Here is a 22,186-nt window from a genome sequence, read left to right as displayed (position 1 = left end):
GGTCTGCTGAGAGCAAAAGAGTCTAGATCTGCTTTCCCAGCAGGAGGCTGGTTACTCTATGGCTATTTTCAGTTTAGCATTCAGTTAGATTTATCACACTTATTTTTCTGCTCAGAAGCAGAACAAGTACAGAATTTAGGTGAAAGTGCCTTTTTTTTTTCCCTCAACTACATAAAAGTTTTTGAAAGATAATATATTTTACAGAACAGAATTTTTGGAAAATATTTGAAAATATTTGAAGAATAGTAAAACAATGTCTTGTACAAACATGGATATACATTAAACTATAATACTACAACAAAGTTTGCAAATCAAGTACTCGGATATTAGATGGCCTTAGATCCTCTTCATTGCTAATTTATGTAGAAATAGATGTAAAAAAAAAAAAAAGAGACTGAAATCTGCATTCACTCTCATTTTCTTAAGAAAAAAAAGAACAAACTTGTGCCAGATTTAGCTACACAATTCCTGTTCTTTTTCTTTGCTGTAAGCTGTTATCTTTAAAGTAGTAAGGAATCTTACAGACACAGACCAGTTATTTCACATTCAGTTCAATGAAGCCCATCATAAAAAGAGCATATCTATCCTTATCTTTTCCCTACCTCCTTGTTCTCTTGATATTAAGTAGTGGTGAGTCTGACAGAGAGTATTGCTTAGGTCCTATTATCAGTTAAGTGTGAATGACCAGTGATCCAGTGTGGCCTGCAAGCTGATTTTAATGGTGACAGCTAGCCTGATGACAGCACAGAACTGGGACTACTCCTCTGTGCTGTGGTGAAGTAGGTGGAGGGAGAGAATGAAGCTGTTTGGATTTACTAGATTAGATGCCAACTGTGCAAATAGGCCAAAATTATTTTGTGCTGGTCTACTGAACATGTCGCAGGGACTAGAAGTGTCTTCTCTTTATGCAGAGGTTGGCTATCTCCACTGAATGCAAAAAAAACCCAACACTCCAAATAAAACCCAAAAGAGTACCCTCTCCATGAAGCAGTGTTTACTCACAGATCTGTCACGCTTTGATCCAGAGACTCTCCCTCCATCTGACTTTCATTGTGGAGAGAGTCTGATTCCTGTACTTGGCACAGCTCCTCATCTGTGATTATATCAAATGCAGCATCATCTGGTGGTTTAGAGGCTTCACTTGCAACTGTGCCATAAAAGGACATGAAAAGAAACATAAACAGTATTAGCTGGTTGTCTGGAAAACAAATGAGCAAAACCCTTAAGGGGGAAGACTGGGTCATTCCTCTGCCTTTACAGAAGCATTAGGTAACTACTAGAACCAACCGAAACCCTCAGGCTGACTGACACTCATTTAATATACAAACAAATTTCTGTCAATACCAATCAAATTCAAAGATGGGACCAGTCCCACCCTGAAAACACTCCAGGAACATGCAGGTCCTTGGATCAGGAAGTGACTATGTGGTTTCTTGGAGAAGGTCTAAGAACCCTACTTATTTCCCCACAGCATGCGAACAACACACTAACCAAAAGCCCTTTCGGATGGTGACACAGGTGATTCCAATGACGCTGGTGATCCTTCCTGGTTGGCACTGGATCCAGAGTCATCTGTACTGTCCACAATGACTCTAGGCTTATTAAAGCAAGCTCTGCAGCAACGCTCCTTTTTTCCACCGGGCTTTGTCACCATGTAGTTGTTGCAGCAGTAGTAGCAGAAAATGCGACCGCACATTCTAGAAATTATTTGAAACCAAAGGTGTTAGAATAGTACCACATACAGACGGAACATATCTACGTGACAGAGTTTGGGGCTTTGTCATAATGGTCTTGTTCTCTGCAAAAGCCTGAATGCTACATCCATGAACTCATAATGCAGACTGTGCTGCTTTCTGAGGTGAAGCAAGTTTTCTTGACAAACACAGGACAGAAATTCACATTCACACTTAATAAATAGGAAAACCAGAAAAAAGCATACAAATACTGAACACCCCCCACGTTTAAATATAAAGACATAATACAATTAAATACCCACAAATATGCAATACAAATAAATAATACTTATATTAAGTACATATGAAGGAAATGTACTTAATAATATTACACAGGCCAAATCTCATCCTCAGTTAGAGCAAAACTCTATTTGATTGTAAGGACTGTAAGAGCATGTCTGTTATCTCTCTACTTAGTAATCACTCCTCTCCCCTTCAGACAGGGAAGATAAAACAATATTGGCCACATATGTACATTCATTCCTCCTGCCCTCTCTGCTCTGCAGTTTCTCAGTATTACACCTGTCAACTACTTTTTAATGCACATGTTAAGATTTTAATGAAGAAAAGCACCCAGCAGGGATGTCTGTTACTCATGAAGCCTCACTGGCTTTGTTTTTCATAATCATTTAAATCATTAGTAGATGAAAACACGAGCAGCTTTCACAGATTTTAGTAGAAATGAGTGATTTGGAAGTTGTTACCGGAAATGACTTCACTATTCATTAATCCCCACCGAATGTTCCCTACATTCATCTGTAACTGAAACAGTGCCAGTACTATGTACCTTACATGATAAATCAGGTCATAAGGATAAAGAACAGTAAAGAGCCAAAATAAACATATCACTAATACCCTGAAATGCATCCACTTAAATATATTTTAATAAATCTAGATAGGATAACTAATAACTCCAAGCAGGCTAACTGTATAGGAAATAATTTAATATTGACTTTTTAAAAAGATTACTCCACAATCAGTAATTATTTCTCAACATACCCAGTGTAAGCAACCAAATCTATAATTGCACAGGATATTGGATTTGTTCTGGAATACTTCTATCACACTAGCAAAACCATCTTAGTAAATATTGCTTATAGCATGCACAGAGCAGTGCATAATAAATATATTAAAAACAAAGCCCTTCAAAGAAACACACTATGTAGGGTGTGATTGTCTTTGTTTCCAGAAATGAGAAACTGACAGACTCTCCAAGTCAGAGTTGCATCCAGATCTTTGCCTTAATACATGTCCAGGGACCTTTCCATTAATGTCTTTTATCCCCTTGTGAGCTCATGTGTTCTTTCAGCCTGTACAGTGTCCTGTATCAATGATTCTGACCAACGAACTGTGAACATTAAGAAGTATTTCATCCATGTAAACAATCATACTGATTTTTGCTTTTGCACAGTGTAATGGAGTTCAACAAACTGACCTGCAGTGGTGTCGGCGCACCATCCATGAGAACTCTCTCTGGCAGTCCAAACAATGATTAACCTCTGTGTCCCCCTGCCACCTTTGCTCTGCACTAAGCTTCTGCTGAAATTCCAGAGCATCTGATTTTTGCCATAAAGCATCCTTATCTCTGCAGAGACACAGTTAAAAGTAAGAAAAACATATAGAAATTATCAGTGCTGGTTTACTGTTAACCAACCTCAATTTGAATACTGGTGAAAGTTTCACAGTAAAAATTGCTTTGCTGTAACTTCTGAGGAGCTTTCAGGAATATAGATAGATCAAGAAACCTACCAAAGGTCTTTGGAAGGAGGGCAGAAAAAACACATGCCATGCAAAGAACTATATATTTTTGCAAAACAGACAGTAAATTAAGGAGGAGATAATATTGGGTGTTATATTTTTGACGGCATTATGGAAATGCAAAATTTCAACTGCTGATGAACGTGGCCTTTACCTGTATCTTCAATTCAGGAATACAAGACTGAACCACCTAGGCAGTATCCCTTAACATCCTAAGCTAGGATTTTAATTTCTGCTTGCTGTTTATTTTGATGCCAACCTGATAAGTTCTACCAAACGTTCTTCGAGGAACTGTTTTGTTCTTGTCAGGTCATCCAGTTCAGCAAATAACTTCTGGTCGCTGCTATCTTTGTCTGCCGCCACCTTGCTGAGCTTCTCACTGTAATCCAGGACCTTCTCCTTTGCTTCATCAGCTTCTTTTTGGATCCTGATCAAATACAACGGCAATTAAGAACTGGTTTTAGCTGATGCGCGTTCAAGTCTTCCCCATAGAAGAAAGGGGTCCTCCACCCTGATAAACAGATAGTTTCAGTGAAATTGCTCTCAGTGTACATATTTTTTATAGCTAGCCAGAATATCTCCAGTTTTCTGCATCACTGAAAGTGCACAGAGATCCATTATCTGGTGAATACAGTCAGCAATCAGCAATTTCTTGGATGCTCTGCTTATAGCGAAGCTCATGACAGCTACCACCCTGGGAACAAAATTAGTGTCCTTGGAAGCTAAGATCATCAGCAGCTGCAAACTGAGCTAAACAGGGAAAGTCCTATAGCCACAGGTTGCCCAGCATTTGCAGACAGCACACAAAAAGGCCATTTAACACATACTCCTCCATAGCCTTCATGTTCACAAAAGGGAAGCAAACCAGATTCTCACTATATTCTTCTAGCACAGATGCAATTAAAAAACTAAAGGTTAAGACAACTCAGTTCACGGCACAGTCAGTGGAAAGAAGTGCCCCCAGGAAGCTTCCAAGAATTTAAGTCTTGGCTTGACGATATATATGGTAATTTCAGTACTGTGAGTCCTACTGATCAAAAATGCTCCAGCAACACAACATGAAGGGCTGAGCTGGTCTGAACTCACTCAGCCAATTCAGCTGAATTCAAGTATTTTGATGAGTTAGGTTTTGTACTGACAACCTTCAGCATAGATAAAGAATCACCAGTCTTCCCAAAAAGACAGATGATATCAGCACAAAAATGTAAAAATACATAGGCTTTGGTTAATCCGTTAGACTCTGTGTGACCCCATGTCTCATGAAGATCTATTTTGGACTGCCAGATAATCCGCATCACACAGGCCCACATTACAGACCTTGGAAACACAGCCTATGTTAGATACTTGAAACTGGTAAGAAACCTGACAGACATGCAGGATGTGGTCAATTCAAATGATTCTTACTGATTCCCTGAAACTTCATGGAGAGGAAAGAAAAAACAAACTGTCAAAAAGCACAAATTTTCCATTCCTTATGAAAAAAAAAAAAAGAAAGAAAAAAAAGAGACAGTATTGGTGTTTTGATTTTGTGACTAACCTATAAGGTAAAAGGAGGTTATAAAGTGTCTTTCAGTTTCATAAAGGAAGACATAATTAATTTATGCCATCAGCTAAATTAACAATACAATAAAACCTAAACCTTGCATTCATGTGTGCTATGTAATTTACATATTTCTCATCTGAAGTGTCAATCCGATATTCCCCATCAGTGCCCATGCACTATTTACCCTATATAAACCCTGTGGCATATGCTACTTCATACACCACAGCAATTTTCAATATGCCTTGGTCACTGGCCCCTTGCTTGGCTTATGATTAACGGCTTGTGTAAAGAACCCAAACTCCCACCTTTCCAAGAGTTCTCTCAGAGACGTCACCTCCTCTTCCTTCTGCAGTCGAGCAGATTCTGATTCAGACAGCTGCCCTCTTGCTTCATCCAGCTTTCTAGACAAACTCGTGTTTGCAGCCTAGTGAAATAAATTACTATATTTCCTTACATATAAAAACAACACTTTACCAAGCATTGGACAATTACCAAGACACCTAAACAATGCTTTAAAAGAATCAGATAAGCCAAACCACCAATTAAGATATTATTGTATAGGCAGACACTAATTAGTTGTGTACTAGTGATTGATTACTTCTGTCACACTGAATAAGGGATAGATTCTAAAGTAAGACAGTATTAAGCCTTGTAATTCTTGTTAGTCCATATCAGTTGAGCTTTTGCCTCCTTATCAAGGAAAATCTCTCAAAGATAATGGCAAAATACACCCTAAAACTTTTTTCACCACCTAAAATTTTCAAAAGAAAAAAAAACAACTAAAAATGGGGAAAATGTTTATTAAAGCTATATGGAACATGAAGGACAATGGAAGTAAAAACTTCTTTCACAGCTAGCCTCTCCAGAGAAGTCTGCCAAACTCAGTCCTCAGAGAACATACCTAACTGCATCTAAAGGTGTACATATATTTCTGCTAGCAGGCAGGGCTAGGTTCAAAAACCTTAACTTTCTTTTTTCCAGATTCCTTACACCTCAGTATGACCCTCCTAACTCAACTGTTTGATTAACGCATTGTGAAAAAACTATTTTCCTCCATCTGTGTTATTTCTCAGCCAGATTAGTTCTCTGATTCAGTGCCCCTTGCAGCCTGCAAACAGTTGGATCCACACACGTGGCTGTGTGCAGTGGGCATGTAGGGCCTAAGACAGACACCTTTTAAACCTGCACCTCCATTTAAGAAGCGTACACATAACCAGGTCTTACATAAAACCTGACTAGCTTTCAAAGCAGGACAAATCCTATACGCCGTTATGCTTTTCGTAATCTCTGTTTCAGTGGCTAACTTTCAGCTGCCGAGTATTTTGTCTGCAGCACCCATATTTATTCAAGGGCTTTCTCAGATCCACAGCCAGTCATCAGAAATGCTGCCTGCCTTAATTATAACACTAATGCCTGCTGACACAAACACCTCTGTCTTTTAATCAGATCAAGCACCTACTTGTAACTCCGCAATCTCTTCCTCTGCAGCATGCTGTTGTCGCTTCTGCTCCTCAAGTTGCTCCCTCACTTTCCCACACTCTTCACTGACAGCCTAGCAGAGAGATTGAGCGAGGAGTTAGCATTCCTTTAGCAGCCATACCTTCATCTACAAAATTCCCAATTGTGAATCATGAGTACTCTTACTGCCGTGTATGGGATAAATGCAGCACCACCATCAGGCTCAGGAAAGACAGCTAAAGAAACACTCAATTCATGGATTCAAGGAAACTCCCCTCTGTGGTGGCAGACCAGCTGTGTTTTGCTGTTAACTTCCTATGGGCCACTACAGTTCTCAACAAAAAGAAGGCCCAAGTTGCAAAATGCTTTGGCTCAAGAGAGTGAGACAGCCCAAATCATACTGAGGTTTAAGAAGCCCTTATGAAAATGAAATGTAAACAAATGTATGCTATTTTCTCAAATTCGTGGGATTTCTGCATATCACCAGTGGCATAAGCCTCTGATCAACTGCCGGTCTTAGACATTACCTCAGAATGGCAGAACAAACACAATAAAATCTTCAGCCTTTAGGTGTGCTGTTTCACATTTACAGGGCTGACTCACGTTTTTCTGGAAGCAAAACTTTGATCTTCTTGGTTGCTACCCTGAGCAGTTGAAAGCAAAAATACATGAGGGAATTAACTGCAGAAGTATCTGGTCTCAGTCTAAGCTTGTTTTCATCAAAATCAGTTTTAAGGAGAAGTAGTGTTACGGGTGTGGGTAACAGGTCTTGCAACGTTCCTACCAAAAAGGATAAAAATCACAGCTGTGACCAGAGGGAAAAGTTACAGAAGACACCACCTTCAGTACCAACCTAAGAAATCATCACCCTCTCCATTACTGGCTGCCTTTTCCATATCACTTGGCCTCTCCACTGTGCTCAGATGGCCATACTATACATCTCCAAAAAACTCTGAAGAGTTATTTTACCTCAGATAGGTTTAGGTCATGTGTATAGAGACATTTTCAGATTCCCAGGCTAAGGTTAGTTGTGTGCTAGTCTGAGAGCCTGACCAACACAAACCTTAGGATTTCATGCAGTAATTGCTGCAGCAGGCGGTAAAGCAGGGGAAATCCTGCACAGCTCCCTCAGCTATAATAATCACATTAATTTACCTTGAATTTTGTCTGATAATTTAGAATCTCTGTGCTCATTTGAAATTTTATTGCAGACAGCTCTTCTTGGCTCGTTTCTTGGAAACTCTGTGCCTGTTTCTTTACTGTCTCCAGCTGCAATTGCAGACTTGGGACAGCTGCGGCACATATTTGAGCCTCCTCTAATTTCTCTTGCAGGATATTGTTCTCCTGTCTCAGATTAAAGACATCAAGCTTCAGCTTCTCCTCTTGCTCTGCTGCTTGTTCTTCCAGTTCTTTGAGCCTTTCTGTGGCCTGGGCTAACTGCTCTTCTGCATCCACCTTTTCAGAGGTCAAGGCACAAATCTGAATACCAAGTTCAGCCATATCTGTGTTGGTCCTGTGGAGGAGATCTTTGTTTTCTTCATTTTCCATTCTAGCAACTTCCAAGTACTGCTTAACCTTGGATAGCTCTTCCTTCAGGTTCAGCAAATTATTTTCCAGCTCAGCTTTTTGATGGGCTGCTGTCTCCTGCTCTTTTTTCAGCACTGCTTCTCTTTCTTTACATTGGACCAGTTCTTGCACATGGTTTCTGTTGAGTGACTCACTTTGCTCTTTCAGCTGCTGGACAAGCACCTTCTGCTCACTCAAGACAGTCTCTGTGATTGCCAGCTCACCTCTCATCTGCTCTCTCTCATCAGTGGTCTGCTGAAGCTTGACTCGCAGGTCAAGGACTTCTCCTTGCAGCCTAGACACTTCACCTCGGTTGACCTCCAACTGCTCTTCACTCATGGCCAGTCTGGAGGCCAGCTCTTTTGCCTCCTTCTCCAGAGAAGCCACCTGCTGTAGTTGGTGTTTTTCCACCAATTCCTTTTCTGATGTGAGGGATTCAATAAGCTTTGTCTGATGAAGGCATGTCTTCTCAACACTGAGCTTTTCTACCTCGAGTCTCTCTGCTTTCTTTCTATGCCTTTCAGCTTCTGCTCTTAGCTGCTCACACTGGCTCTCCATGCCTTGCAGTTCTACTGCCTTCTCTGCAAGCTGTGACTGGAGACACTCTTTGCTTTCCTTCAAGGTACCCAAGCTTTTTTCCATTTGTAAACTATGCTGTTTGGCACTCTTCAGCTGTCCTTCAAGTGAGGCATAAGACTCCTTGGTGGTCTCTTCTCTTTGCTTTACTTCTTCATAGTCTGAGTGCAGAGCCTCTAATCTCTCCTCCAGAATTTGGCTTTGCCTCCTGGCATTCTGCAAGTCTTCATCCAGCTGTTTGTTCTCGCCACGGAGCCTCTTCTCTTTTTCATCAACTGACACCAGGGCATCATCTATCTCACTCTGAAGCTGTTTCTCAGAGGCTCTCAGCCTGGCTACCTCAGATTCCAGGGAAGCTTTAGAAGCTTCCAAATTTTTCAGCTTCCCTTCCATCTTCTTCTTGGACTGCTGCAAATTTTCATTCTCCACTTTCAGCTTCCTGCTCTCCTCACCCATTTCGCTCACTGCAGAGTTTTGCTGCTCCATCTGCTCCTCCAGCTCCTTGAGTTTCTGGCTGAGATGCTCTTTCTCAGCCAAGAGTTTCCAGTTTTGCTCCTCAAGGCTACACACAGTCTGACTCACCTTTGTTAAGCGACTCTCCTGTAGTTCAGGTTGCTCCGCTTGCGACTGTGCTTCCTGCTTCAATGCTACTTCCCTCCTACCATACTCCTCCTCAAGTTTCTCTTTTTTTTTCCTTGCTTCCTCAAGATTTTTTTCCATTGACCCCACCTGAGCCAGCGACCCCATTACCTGGGTCTGGAGCTCAGCCATCTCCTTTTCTTTCAGGGTCAGGGCCTGCTGAAGTGCATCCATTTCCTTTGCCATGGTTTCCAGGCTCCCAAGCAGCTTTTCACTCTCTTCTTTGGAGTCAGCAGTGAGGCAATTGTATCTGGATTCCAGTTCCTTCTGTGCCTCTTCTTTCAGCTGCAGCTCCTCCCTTGCTGCTTTCAGCTGAGATGCACATTCGTCATTGAGTCTCTGCATATCTGCCTTTTCCTTTTCTGTCTCCTGAAGCTTCTCTAATAGTGCCCGTACCTGCAGGGCAGAGTCACAGTGGGCTGTGGCCTTTTCCTCCAAGGCAGCATCAACTTTTGTAAGGAGTGTGAGGTTCTTCTGTTCTGTGGAACTCAGCTTGGCTTTGAGCTCATCAATGCAAAGATCCTTTATAGCAACCAAAGCCCTAGAGGCCTCCAGTTCTTGATTCAACACCTGCAGTTTTGAGGCACAGTCTTCCTTGCCAGTCACCAGATGCTCCAGCTTTATTGAATATTCCTTCTGTTGCTCCACTGCATTCAGTTCCAGTGACTGTAGGCACTTCTGCAGGTCATGAACAGTGCTCTGAGTGGAGTGAGAGACCTCACGCTGCTTCTGTAACTCTGTGATCATCTTTGTCAGCCGGGAGTTCTCCTCACTGTAGTTATTGCTCTTCTCCTTTTCTACCTGTACTTGTTCTTTCTGAAGGCTGATAGCTGCCTGGAGCTCCTGGTTTTCCATTTCTAGCTGGTGAATACGATCTTGAAGTTCCCTCTGCCTCAGCTCAGCCTGGTCAAGTTCTACACGCATCTCTTCAAAGCCCTCAAGGTGTTCAACATTTAGTGAGCTATTTGCATCAGGGCTGGAGGGAAACTCTTGGGCCTAAACAACAGAAGGGGAAAACCAGAAAGTTTAAGAAGTATTAAACATTTATTTAAATGGTGTGCTCCAATGAGAGCAAGTTCAGTTTCTTAATGCACAGTGACATTGTATGTTGCGTTCACAGCACTACAAGATATCAACTTGTAGGAAATGGGGCTTGTTTTCACAAAAGATAAATGAAAACGTACCTATCTGCGGGCAGTCTTCTGAAAATATTTTTTTTTTTCCTCTGCAAGATTTGCATGTTCAGTTGAATCAGCTACTGGACAATTCCCTTTACTTTTAATTAAGAACTGTTTTTGCAGTTTACCATTACAAGAGTCAGATCACCGTAAAACTACCAAGCTCTCCAGAACTATTCCATTAATTACATGTCTACTGTGCCATATAAACATTTATTTGTAATTTGCTTACCTGCAAATAATTGCTAACTAAACTGCTCATGCTGGAACTGCGACTTGGGGGCTTCCATAAATATGCTGAAGATCCAAGCGAGGACAGCGTCCTCCTGTTGATCACACAGAGAAACAATATACAAGAGAAGTCTAAGCACACACATACATCTGTAAGATTTGTCTAGTTGTAACTACCACATACAAAAAGACATAACTGCACCTGGTGTTTGGGTCAACAACCACTGAAGTTGATGGAAACCAAGACAGGGATATCAAAGGCACCTAAAAAAGATTATGGGTTTGGTAGCTGTGACTTCCCACATTCACAAGAACCAATGCAGCTTTGCTCTAAGAAATTGTATTGCTGTGTGGTGGCGGCTCAACCAGATGGTGGCAGCATGCAGCCCTAGAACACTCCCACTGATACAAATGGATCTGGATCAGCCCTAGTAGTTTTTGTTATCCCCCACTTTGAGGTGGGATCAGGCTGTAGTGACTGCATATTGTCGTCTCTACCATTGCTGCAAGTGAAGCACACTGCTTGGCTCTTCAGTCACTACACGTCTCAGCTCTCAAAACAGAAGGAGCTAAGAACATTTCTTCTTGTGCCTGTGAAGATGAGAACAGCTTGGGAGCTGGGCCTACACTGCAGTTACTGGAAGTACTCCATTACAGAGCATCAACTCTGATCTTTGGTATACAGTAGATTGAAGGAAAAAAAGACCAATTTGGACAGAGACTAATTACATGGAGAAAGTGTATACCTGCTCTAACACAAGTATTCCTACCTTCAAAAGCAGAAGCTTTTACAGATTCCGTAGCAGGCAGATATTTTATGGCCCTGTTAATACAAAATGACAAAGTGGTTCTATCTTACCTGGCAAATGCTGGCCAAGCAGCATCTAAATCATAGCCTCTTGATGCCAAGTCAAACTGAACGTCAGTGAGCTCATAGAGTTGTCCCACAATGTCAGAGCTCATTTTGGAATTCAGAAATGGACTTCTTGCATAGTACCAGTCACTTGAAAACAAAAAAAGAAGTAATACTTATTCATAAGTAAAATAGAACAGCAGTTTCACTTGCAAAAAACCCACAACAACATTATTCACTCCACCCCAGAAAAATTAGGATATGTTATTCTAAATGCAAACCTGAAAACACCCAGACCCACCAAACAACATCCCATACCTTTGATGTGAATGAAATTAAACAGCTTCAATGAATTCCACATAAATATCTTTAGAGGAGCAAATATTTTTTGCTCCAGTGCTTGGGCAAAACACTGGCAAGACAACATATTTTTTATACACTGGATAATCACACAGTAAATACCTAAAGCACACACTTAATACATCAAAAATGAGGGACAGAAAGCAGAAAATAGAGTTAAATACACTGTGCAAATATCTGACTGTTTCTAAAAAGCCCTAGCAGTGCCCCTCCAACCAACTACAAGCTATCTTTGGTGTTCCTTGGCCAGGGCAAGCTGTTCCTCTGTGTGCCAGCCCAGAGATATATGCAAATGCTTTCTGGGGCTTTGCGCAACACATCCAAAGTAATCCTCCCTTATGATGTACAGCACAGCAGACTAAACCCAGGGCCTTCAATGCTTATAGAAATGTCACTGCTGAAATCAACATATAGAAGCATCAGCACCACCCACTCCATACACATTTATCTGTAACAACTTTCAACCTTTACCAGCCTCAGATAGGTATGAACCATTGACCAAGGCCAAAAGGTCTATTATCCTTCCTATCCTATTACCAGCTCTCTAAGCCAACCATTTGGAAGGGTTTCAATTTCTTTCAATAGCTACTAGGCTATGTTGCTTGATCACACTGAGCAAACACCCATTAGTTAACAAGGTACTTTGCTATTCACCTGGTCACCTTGGTGTTCATAAAACATTGCTGCAAGGTGTCTGCTAGCCTTTGATGAACCAGGGAGTAACGAAGAAATGCTCTTCCTTTTCCAAGAGATGTTCGTAGCTGGAAGGGAGAAATGACAAGAAAAGAAAATTCTAAATATCATTTGTAATCATGTAGACACATGGCCAGAACAGTCTACATACCGACACAAAAACCCTCACAATAAGCCACTAGTTGTAAAGGAAGTAGTTAGAACTGCCACCAAGGGACACTTTCTCCCAAGACCGTCACTGAGTGGAATCTTTTTTGAACGATGAATTTGTATGTACAGCTGGCTGTTGTCCATTTTATAGTAATATAAAAGGCATCACCGGACCAATGAATCATCTAATACATTGAGTACGTGAGTACAGACTATGCTAAGGATGATTCCCAACATAAGGCAAAATCTCAATGTGCCCAGCAAAGCCAGAAGTGACTGCTTAGGTTACTTAAGATGCATTTGGCCACAGCAAAGAGCTTTAGGGCAGATCTAGTCACAGAACAAAGATGTACACATATACAAATATACATCCCTGCGGACACAGTAACCCCAGACAATGCAAAAAGCCTTTCTTAATACTTAGCCATTAAGCTGACAAAAATCTAATTCTTACTTCAGACCAAGAGCAGCTGCATGACTGAAATTAATGGCTCTTTTTATGAAGACAGCTGTTAAATCAACATAAGGGGGATCACAAAACTCAGCACTAAATTTTGTTATAGCTTTTGACTTGGGGAATTGATGTTTTGTTTTTTCTTTTACATCTGAACTATTTGCTGTTCTGCAAAATAGTGAAACACTAAACAGTAGTGTTTCATTTCGCCTTTCCATCAAAATCAGCAATCAATTTAGGAACGGAAAATGAAAGTGATGAAAAGAATTTCGCACCAGTCAGCCATGCTCCTAACCAAACTGCTCATCCAACTCACACACCAAATATATTCATGATTTAAAAATAGCAGCCAAAAAAAAATATTAGAGGGGCTGAGGCTCAAGTTAGTAGGTTACTGTAAATTTTGTTTGAAAAGTTAGTCTGAAAGAAGGCTCAAAGGCCACACAAGCTTTTTTTCCTGATCAGTATTCCACTGTGGTGAAGTGAGAGCAATACCTTAACTCTCAGTTTCCTTGTTTTTGCTGTTACTGGGCTTCTGTGCTCAAGCAAGACACAGGTTCTTCATTTATCTCAGCAATCCATTATATACAAAAATGTTCCTTATAAACAGGATGATGAAATGTGGAACAAAGGAAGCAACACCTTTTACTGCTTTTTGTTTTGAATTCTATAGGACACAGTGTGAAATAACATCGTCCCCAAAGGCTAAGTACCCCAGAAACAGCAAATTTAATTGCCCAGCTGGTTTTCAGCCTCATTCACCCTGTAGATGTCTGAATGTTTCTTTAGGAAGACGCTATGCCTGCCCTGTGCACAGAAGCTTATAAGTGTTTTTCCTAACTAGGTGTATTTAGTGAGTATCTTAAGAATAGTCAAAAATAAGACTGGAAGCCACTGAATTAATCCTATCCTTACTCCTACTGGTTTATCAATTTAAATTGCAAAGCCTTTTTAAAGCATGGAGATACTAGAAGAAATGACCTGACGAGAAGTACAGGAAAATATTTACAAATACGCAGCTAAAAGTAGCCAAAGACTATTTGACTAGGAAGCAAAACCATGCCACCTATTGCTAGAGCCCTGCTAGAATTCAGGGAGGCAGGTAGTGTATGGTATTGTCAGTGTTACCATGTAAAATGCAAAGATTGTAGCTAAGGTGCAATGTATGGCTGTAGCACCTTAGCACGTGCCATGTATGGCTGTAAAGACTTGGAAAGATGTGTATTCAGCATAATCACCTTTTGAAAGGTGAACTAGCAGAACTCCCTGCTCAAGGACAAGGCTCTCTCTTCAATTAACAGCTGGGTAGTTTCCAGGGTATTCCTATTTGCTTCCTTGCTCCACCTCTCTAGCATATCATTGCACCCTAATATTAGTAGCAGTGCAAACAAAGCAGAACAGGAGGCATTATGCTGTCAAATGTCTGACCATTCTTAAAACGCAACTGCCATTACTCTTTCCTCCTTGTTCACTTCCATCTTTGAAAGTGAACAAGTATTGTTCAGTGAGAAAATAAATGACATCTGGAAACCTTTATGTTCTATCCAGCTAGGTTCAAAAATTGGCTGGTGATTTCCATCTGTAATGAAGGAGAATAACCAACATGTTTTTCTGTCATTTCATTTCTGGACCTGAGTCTGCCAGCTTCCTTATCTGAAATGGTTGAGTGATTTTTTTTTAGAGTTCATATTCCTAAACTACAAGCTAATAAAGTTAAAAGAAGGATTCTACAAGCTAATTTCTATGGCTGCACATAAATTGAAATAGAAAATATCCTTCTTCCAAACAATAATTTCTGTTATCATGCTAACCATTAAACAGTCAGAGGTACTGCAGAAGGAGAAAAAAGCAGAGCAGCCTTTACATGTGGTAATATGCAGGTGACACTACAGGGAACAGACTGTTGAAGGCTACAGCACAGTCACCTTTGCGGAGAAATCAGATTGGCTACTGCTACTGAGAATTTAGGGGCCAGTATCCACAGTCAGAGGACCTTTCCTGCAGCAGCAGTCACTGTCCTTACTTCTCTAGTCTTTCTGAAAGTAGTGAGAAAGTCAAACCCAATTCCCATGGCTCTCTTCTGTTTCCCTTCCCAGTGGTAAAACAGACTGGAGCCCTTCTTTGGCTTGTTCACCTTGGAACAATACAATTCAATATTGCCTAAGTTGCTGAGAGAAGAAAGTGAGGTAGAGAACACAGAGCTTGCCTCTGCTAGAGTATCTTGGCTGTCTTTCAGATGGCTCAAAACATTACCTAGAGCTGCTGTGGAGGAATTGCTAAGAGAATGGGGAAATCTGCTAATAACTTGCCAATACAACTTAGCAAAGCTCACAGATAACGGAGCTGAGCATCAGGACAATGCTGGCTGGCACCACCACCTCTTTTACCCACAAGGGAAGCTCTTCTTCAAATGATTCTAAAGACTCAGACAGGATGAGCACAGAAAGCTTCTCACAGCACTTATTTCACCCACTCACTGAGCTGAAGACATAACATGGCTGTTACAAGATTAAGGTTTTATTACTACATTAATAAAAATAAAGCTTTTTGTCCTATTCATGACAGCTTAGCTGAGAGAATAGTGACAACCATCCTGAGCCATTACATTATGCATTTTAATGTGGAGGAACAAAGTTGAGACAGAAGATGAAATGCTGCTCTCAGTCAGTCCTCCTCAACTCTACTGACCCGTTGAAAAAGTATTAAGAAATGTCAGATATGGTGAATCTTTCCTCTTACACTTCAAGCCAAGTCCTGCTGTAAGCTGTGCTAAACATGGTAGGCTCTATCCTTGACTTAATTTTTCATTCCTTTTTAGAGCAAATGGAACTAAGTTTATGAAAAGGCAGGGCACAACCAGAGACAAACAAGACCATTCACTTGTGTAAACAGTCTTCAAATTAAGTAAGAGTCAGGCTATCTAATTCTATATAATCTAGTGCCCTAGTAAAAAGAGTAACCTTGCATTTTTATACTTTACATGAGAATTAAAAATAAAAATTCCCAACCTTTTTTTGCCATATGTTAAAAGCAGTCTATATTCTTTTAGTTTCTACTGCTCTCTGAAAAGACATACCAAAACATAAACCACATATTATGATGCTTAACTGATATACTTACTTCCGTAATAGACTTGACAAAGCGGATTCCATCATTAGCTCCTTTGACTTTTGCCAGACAGTCGCAGAAATAATCCCAGTAGTCTTTTCTGTTCCCCAGCAATGTGTTTTTTTCTTTCTGGTCAAACTTAAACAAGGAAAACAAAATGCAATGAGTAAAACTTAAATATACTTATATATAACTCCTTGGAATTTTGTTCCTCTCCCAGCAACATGTGCATTCATGACTCCTCTTAGTTTAAGCCAATGTATTCACAAAGGAAAGAGATACTGTGCTGTACTAATGCAATCCAGCAGTTACAAAAGCTACTTTACAGACATAACAGATAATAATGTTCTGGGGATAATAATGTTCTGGGTCTACTTAAAACACAGACATTCATTCAAAACTGCCGAAACAAAGATTTGCAACAGATTCAACAGCTGTTCAAGAGCAACACACTAACAACCAATTGCTGAGAGATCTGCAATCAAGTGTGGAAATAGCACACATGTACCTACCAGAAAAACCTGCTCTAGCTAAACCACATTTGGAGCAGCAATGCAGCCAGGGTATGGACTACAGCATGGACCATTCAAATCCCAAAGGATTCTTCAGCTTCTGCTGAAGCCTCTGCAACCCAATTAAAACTCCCTTGCCTAGATTAAGGCCAGATTAGCATGTCTTTGTTGCAATCAGTGACATGATTACAGTATGTGTAGACACAAGATTATGCAAACTGAATTTCGGTTTGCCCAGCAATGTCCCGTTTTACTTAAATTTTGAGGATGGACAAAAAGCAGAAATCCAGCTTAAAAACCAGCCTTTTGCGTTAAGCCTTCCATGCAATAAAAATGAATTTCCGAAGTGAAACTGCTAAAAATTCTGTAAATTACTCACACTACTATATTTGCACCATGAACAGCTTACTAGTATTTATTTTGCATTAAGCTGTTGGTCAAGATCTCATTACAACAGTTTTTCCAAGATAATTTAGCAGGATATATCTTTAAAATCAAGCTCAGCTCTTTCAGTTCAATAAAAAAATGCCTTACATTCTTCAGCCAAACTGCCAGCACTGGCTTTTGATTACATTTATTTACTTTCACTTGAAATAAGTACAATAAGCAGCACACATTTCAGTCCACTTACTGCCAAAAAAAAAAAAAAAGAGACATAATTGGATGTTTATGATTACTTCAGCTAAACTCCACATACTGAAGAGGCTATAAAAGAGAACAAGGCCTAGCTTTGATGGTGGATTATAAATGACACACATCACTTTTTTTTTTTTTACCTGTAGAAGGTACTCAAGCTTGTACGAGAATTTTTGCAAGTTGACACTGTCATCTGTGATCGGTTCCCCTCCTTCTTTAAATTCTTTACTTAATTCAGTCACAGCATCTTTAAAACAAGACACCAAAATTGTTAACTAATGCAAGAGATATATAGCACTGAATCCATAAACAACTAAATAAGTGGGTTTTCTGCCTGAACATTATGCATGTGTATTCAGTTTCTTTCAGTCAAAATATCTTAATGACAGTGCAAAAAACTTATTGATATGCTTGCAGTTTAAGACCACCTATAAAAAAACTAGAGCTCAAGTTATGTCAATTTGTTGTACAGATTATTTCTTCTTAAAAAGAGCAAAACCTCCTTCTGACACTTAGCAAAAACTGGTAACAGACAATTGCTAACTGGTTCTTCAGCAGAGGGAAGAGAATTAACTTTTTGCTGTCTCATGTGCACATTAAGGTATTGCCACAGAACAAACAGAATTCTGATTAAAAAGGACAAAGCATGTAATCTGCTAAAGGGGATCAGTAACACGAGAACAGTTGTTCAGTCAGCACATTTATCTTCTCCATGCTTTATTCAGGAAGGTTCAGCTTGTGCTGGTTACAAACAGAAATGGGAAAAATAATTTACATAAAAATAAGCATACAGCAACTCCTCTTCCCTAAAAGCTATGCCCATAGTGGGTGAGGAAATTTCAAAGCAAACTCTGTTGTCTCCCTGGACACTCTGGTCCCAAAAGGGTGTACTTCCCAGCATCAAAAATTACTGATTTTGAGCTTGCTTTCCACTTGGTTTTGTACTTATTTCAGGTGCCTAAGTGAGCCTTAGCTCCTAGACCCACTGAATACCCTTTGTGAATTAAAATCTCCACTTGTTAGCAGGCATGTAGATCTCCTTTTTTATGTTACAGGAAAATCTAGATTTCCAGCTTTGGTGGATATCATACCTTATATTTAATAAAAATTAAAAGAAAAAATATCTGGATCTTTGTATAGGCAGCTGACCAGGACAGAGACAGAGCAGGAAAACGGTCATGATTCTGCTGTCAACTTTGCCCGCAACAGAGCTGCGGAAAATGAGGTTGGCTCCTGCTAGTGAAGGACCGACTTGTCCTTGGTGCACAGAAAGCATGTTCTACTGCAGCAAGAATAGCAGATCCAATTCTCCAGCACTCTTCCTCTGAGTCTCCATTCCCAGTTTGGTTTGGCCTCCTGGTTTTTTCCCTTCCCATATTAGCAGCAACTCCACAACAGCTTCCTATCAAGGGTAGGTCTAAAAAATCAGGCCTTCTCCTTATCTCACATGAAGTCTTGTAACAGCATAGCTCTATTCATACCAACAAAGTCCTAGGTCACAATGCACACCCCATATACACTTTTTTTTAAATTGTAAAACTTACTTCTCATCTTGTATGTTTAAATTTGCAGGATTTAAGAATTTAGGATCCTGCAGAAGGTACAGCACATCTCTCAAAAAACATCAGTCACATCTCTACTGAGCACATCACATACCTTGAACTATGCTGCTACAATTGCTGCACAAAAGTGTTACCCAACTGAAAACACAACTCCTACTCTCTGTTATCTAAAACATGGAGGATGCAGCCCAGCCTACAGAATGAATCTGTCAGCATGGCCCTGTACCTTGCAAGTCTCTGATAATCCGCTGCAGCTGGCTTTCGCCACTAGTTGCTGCCATCTTGAAAACCAAAGGAGCTCCTCTTCTGGGCTGTTAACTTTTTCATCCATCTAGATAACAACTGCAGAGCTCATATCCTTGATGACCATTGGGCTGACAAAGATTATTCTTCTCTGTGACACCTGCAAGTCTGTAAAAATCAAAAAGAAAATGAAAGTCTTTATCATCTCAAATGAGCAGAGAGGTGCTTTGGCATTTTAGATCCTTGTTAGGAACAAATTCCCATAAGGCCAACTCTTTTCCAGGAACCTCCTTTGTATTTCCTTCTAGATTTCCCCTTCCATTTCAGTTATTTTTTCAGTTACATCTTTCAAGACTATGAGCAAACCTCAGAGAGCAATTTTCTCTCACTGGAGTTACAACAAGTTATAGTCCAGCTCAGGCTGGCATTTCATGCAACTCCTCTTGTGACCCTGAGGGAGGTTCTGATGACACGGGACTTTCCCTCCCCAAACCCTCTGCCAGATCTTCCCTACAGGCTGCAGAGTAAAAAGATACAATGACTTTTCCACCTCAGGGAGACTTTCAAGACACAGACTAGGCATGGGCCAAGGAGTCAAAAAAACGATGCATGTTTGATTCTCTGGCATTGGAGCATATTTTTTAACTCATAAGAGCTACTGAAAGATTTAGTACGGGAGTCTGGTTTTAGCACAAGAAACATCTCTCATGCCCTCCTCAGAACCCACTGTTCCTAACACATGTAAGAGGACACCACTTTATTTTAAGCTCTGTTACAGCATCCCTGGCTGGATAAATATACTTTGCACTACCTCCCTTGCTTAGAACAATGACGAATGAGTTATACCTAGCACTCATAGATATTCCCTTAATTAAAATTAATGAATTAAAATTAATTAAAAGCCTCAAATACTTTACTAAAACAACCATGCCTGGGGATTCAAACTTTGAAACATTAACCTGGGAACAATGGTTCAAAATAAGCCACATAGAAACTGCATAGGAAACTTACTAAGCATCCTGTTCAAAGAATTCTGCCTGCAATGGTACAGCCAACTTTTTAAAGCAAGCACAACACCCAAAGTACTGAATCTTTAGAAAATCAGCCATTACACTTCTGTGCTTTTGTTATCATTCAAGGTGAACTACAATGAAATTAAGCTGTAATTAAAATCTTACAAACTTTTGAAATACAAACATGGTTAGGTCAAATTATTGTATCTCCTTTCTCTTTTCTTTCTTTCACTCCCAAAATAACTAAATTGGCATGGCTGAAGTAGGTGTCTGAATGAAGCAAATGGACCCTCCTTCTACCCTATGTATCGAGGTATTGTTTGGAAATGGTCCTGATGCGATCCCGTATTCTTTTTTTTTTTGAAACAAAGCAAACCTTAACAAAGCCATAGAGACAGAAACATGGTAGGTATAAAGACAACTCTGAAACTAGTCTTACTAGTATGTTTCTCTTAATACCTGTGTTGTGTTACCTGCTAGTTTCCATTTCCGTATTTTGATGGTAGTCATTATGTTATGACACAACTGTCACATGGACCATGTGCTGTCTGGGGAAGGGCCGTGGCCTGCCAAATCCCCACTGCAACTGTGCTGCTTCAGGGAGAGAAGGCCAGCACAGCACAGACTGGCCAAACACAAACACACTTTTTTTACCCCATATCAACAATATTACATACCCAAGATTCCTATCTTGATTCTACTGAGTGATCATGTAAATTATCACACTTGCTGGCAACTTGCTGAGTTTGGGTGCCAACAAAAAAAGCAAGAATAACAAACCCAGTGAGTCAATGTTTCCTTTTCTAATATCAGCCATATCTGTTCAGTTTGACAACTGTCACAGAAAGGAGCTTAAGTGAGAAGACTGTGCAATGTAGGCAATGGAAAACCAAAACGTGTGGCCAAACAAAATGCTCCTCCTCACACAAATGGGGAAAAAAGCAAGGACCAACAAGGGGACCCTGCCTGTCCTTCCAAAAGGCCGGAACAAGACCCAGTTCAAGGCTCCAGAAGCACAAAGACTATGTGAGAGGCATGCTAGGAAAACAGTGAACAGGCCAACTGCAGGCACGTACAGAGAGCCTGGAAGAGAAGGCAGTTGGGAGTTGAGCCCTCATTTTGCAACAGCCAGCAGGGAGCAGGACATGGGGCATTCTATAGCAGACAGGCACAGCACAGGACCCTGTCAAGTGCTAATTCCTGGCAGACTGCCCAAGCAGATACTTACTGGGGGAGGATTAAGGCAGTTTAGAGTTGCCCCAGCCCCACTAGCACTGCTTAAGTTACTGCGTTTGCCCAGAAGTCACAGATAAATGACTACTGCGTGCACAACAATTCAACGATAGTGTGCAAGGGAAGACAGCATGTTCCCAAGAGATTGATCCTGTTGTGCCAAAGCATGCACAAGACATGCATCTTTATTCCTGTCGGGATCTCCTAGGCAGAATGCGGGAACCCTGAACAGAGCCCACAATTCAGCTGGAGGCATGTAGCTGCACAGCCCACTCCTCTTCTCTCTCTGCTCCCAGTCACCCCTTTCCTCCTCAGTACAGGGAGCAAGGTGTCACAGCTTCCCCCTTCCTTGCATCAGCTCCCACCCATGAGACATGCATTTACTCCGTATTCTTGCAAGAGGTGAGGGGGAATCTTTCGACCTGGACTATTGCACAAGGAGAATGTGCTGAAACTTTTTCTACCTGCATTCTCCTCTGCAAAATGGGGAGAAAGGTACTTCTCTCCTCCATGGTCCTTCAAGAGGTGTTCTTAGAAAACACAATCCATCCCACAGAAAGGTGCAGAGCTCTCACTTCTTATGGCAAAGAAAGCCAACAATGTACCTTAACTGGTTTCCCAAGGTTTCAAAATAGGAAGAGCTTCTGTAAACACCTGATCTAGTCCTTCCTGATCACAGAACATTCT

General features: G+C 40.7%; 1 protein-coding gene across 4 annotated transcripts in view; it reads right to left on the bottom strand.

The window, feature by feature from the left end:
• FYCO1 (FYVE and coiled-coil domain autophagy adaptor 1) overlaps positions 1 to 22,186 on the bottom strand; it is a 54,088-nt gene that overhangs the window by 24,180 nt on the left and 7,722 nt on the right. For all 4 annotated transcript variants that reach the window (XM_075055276.1, XM_075055267.1, XM_075055251.1 and 1 more), the window contains exons 2-14: positions 19,237 to 19,421; positions 17,589 to 17,695; positions 16,313 to 16,438; positions 12,550 to 12,656; positions 11,542 to 11,685; positions 10,684 to 10,777; positions 7,648 to 10,269; positions 6,494 to 6,586; positions 5,340 to 5,458; positions 3,751 to 3,918; positions 3,169 to 3,318; positions 1,492 to 1,697; positions 1,003 to 1,147 (exon numbers count right to left, since the gene is read on the bottom strand). In XM_075055276.1, the coding sequence (XP_074911377.1) occupies positions 1,003 to 1,147; positions 1,492 to 1,697; positions 3,169 to 3,318; positions 3,751 to 3,918; positions 5,340 to 5,458; positions 6,494 to 6,586; positions 7,648 to 10,269; positions 10,684 to 10,777; positions 11,542 to 11,685; positions 12,550 to 12,656; positions 16,313 to 16,438; positions 17,589 to 17,695; positions 19,237 to 19,291 (4,136 nt within the window). In that variant the 5' untranslated portion in view covers positions 19,292 to 19,421. The remainder of the gene's footprint in view (positions 1 to 1,002; positions 1,148 to 1,491; positions 1,698 to 3,168; positions 3,319 to 3,750; positions 3,919 to 5,339; positions 5,459 to 6,493; positions 6,587 to 7,647; positions 10,270 to 10,683; positions 10,778 to 11,541; positions 11,686 to 12,549; positions 12,657 to 16,312; positions 16,439 to 17,588; positions 17,696 to 19,236; positions 19,422 to 22,186) is intronic.

This window comes from Buteo buteo, chromosome 2 (assembly GCF_964188355.1).
Source record: "Buteo buteo chromosome 2, bButBut1.hap1.1, whole genome shotgun sequence".
In the NCBI taxonomy this organism is placed as follows: domain Eukaryota; kingdom Metazoa; phylum Chordata; class Aves; order Accipitriformes; family Accipitridae; genus Buteo; species Buteo buteo.
Note: the sequence above shows the minus strand (reverse complement) of the source record. Positions and strands in the feature narration are given on the sequence as shown.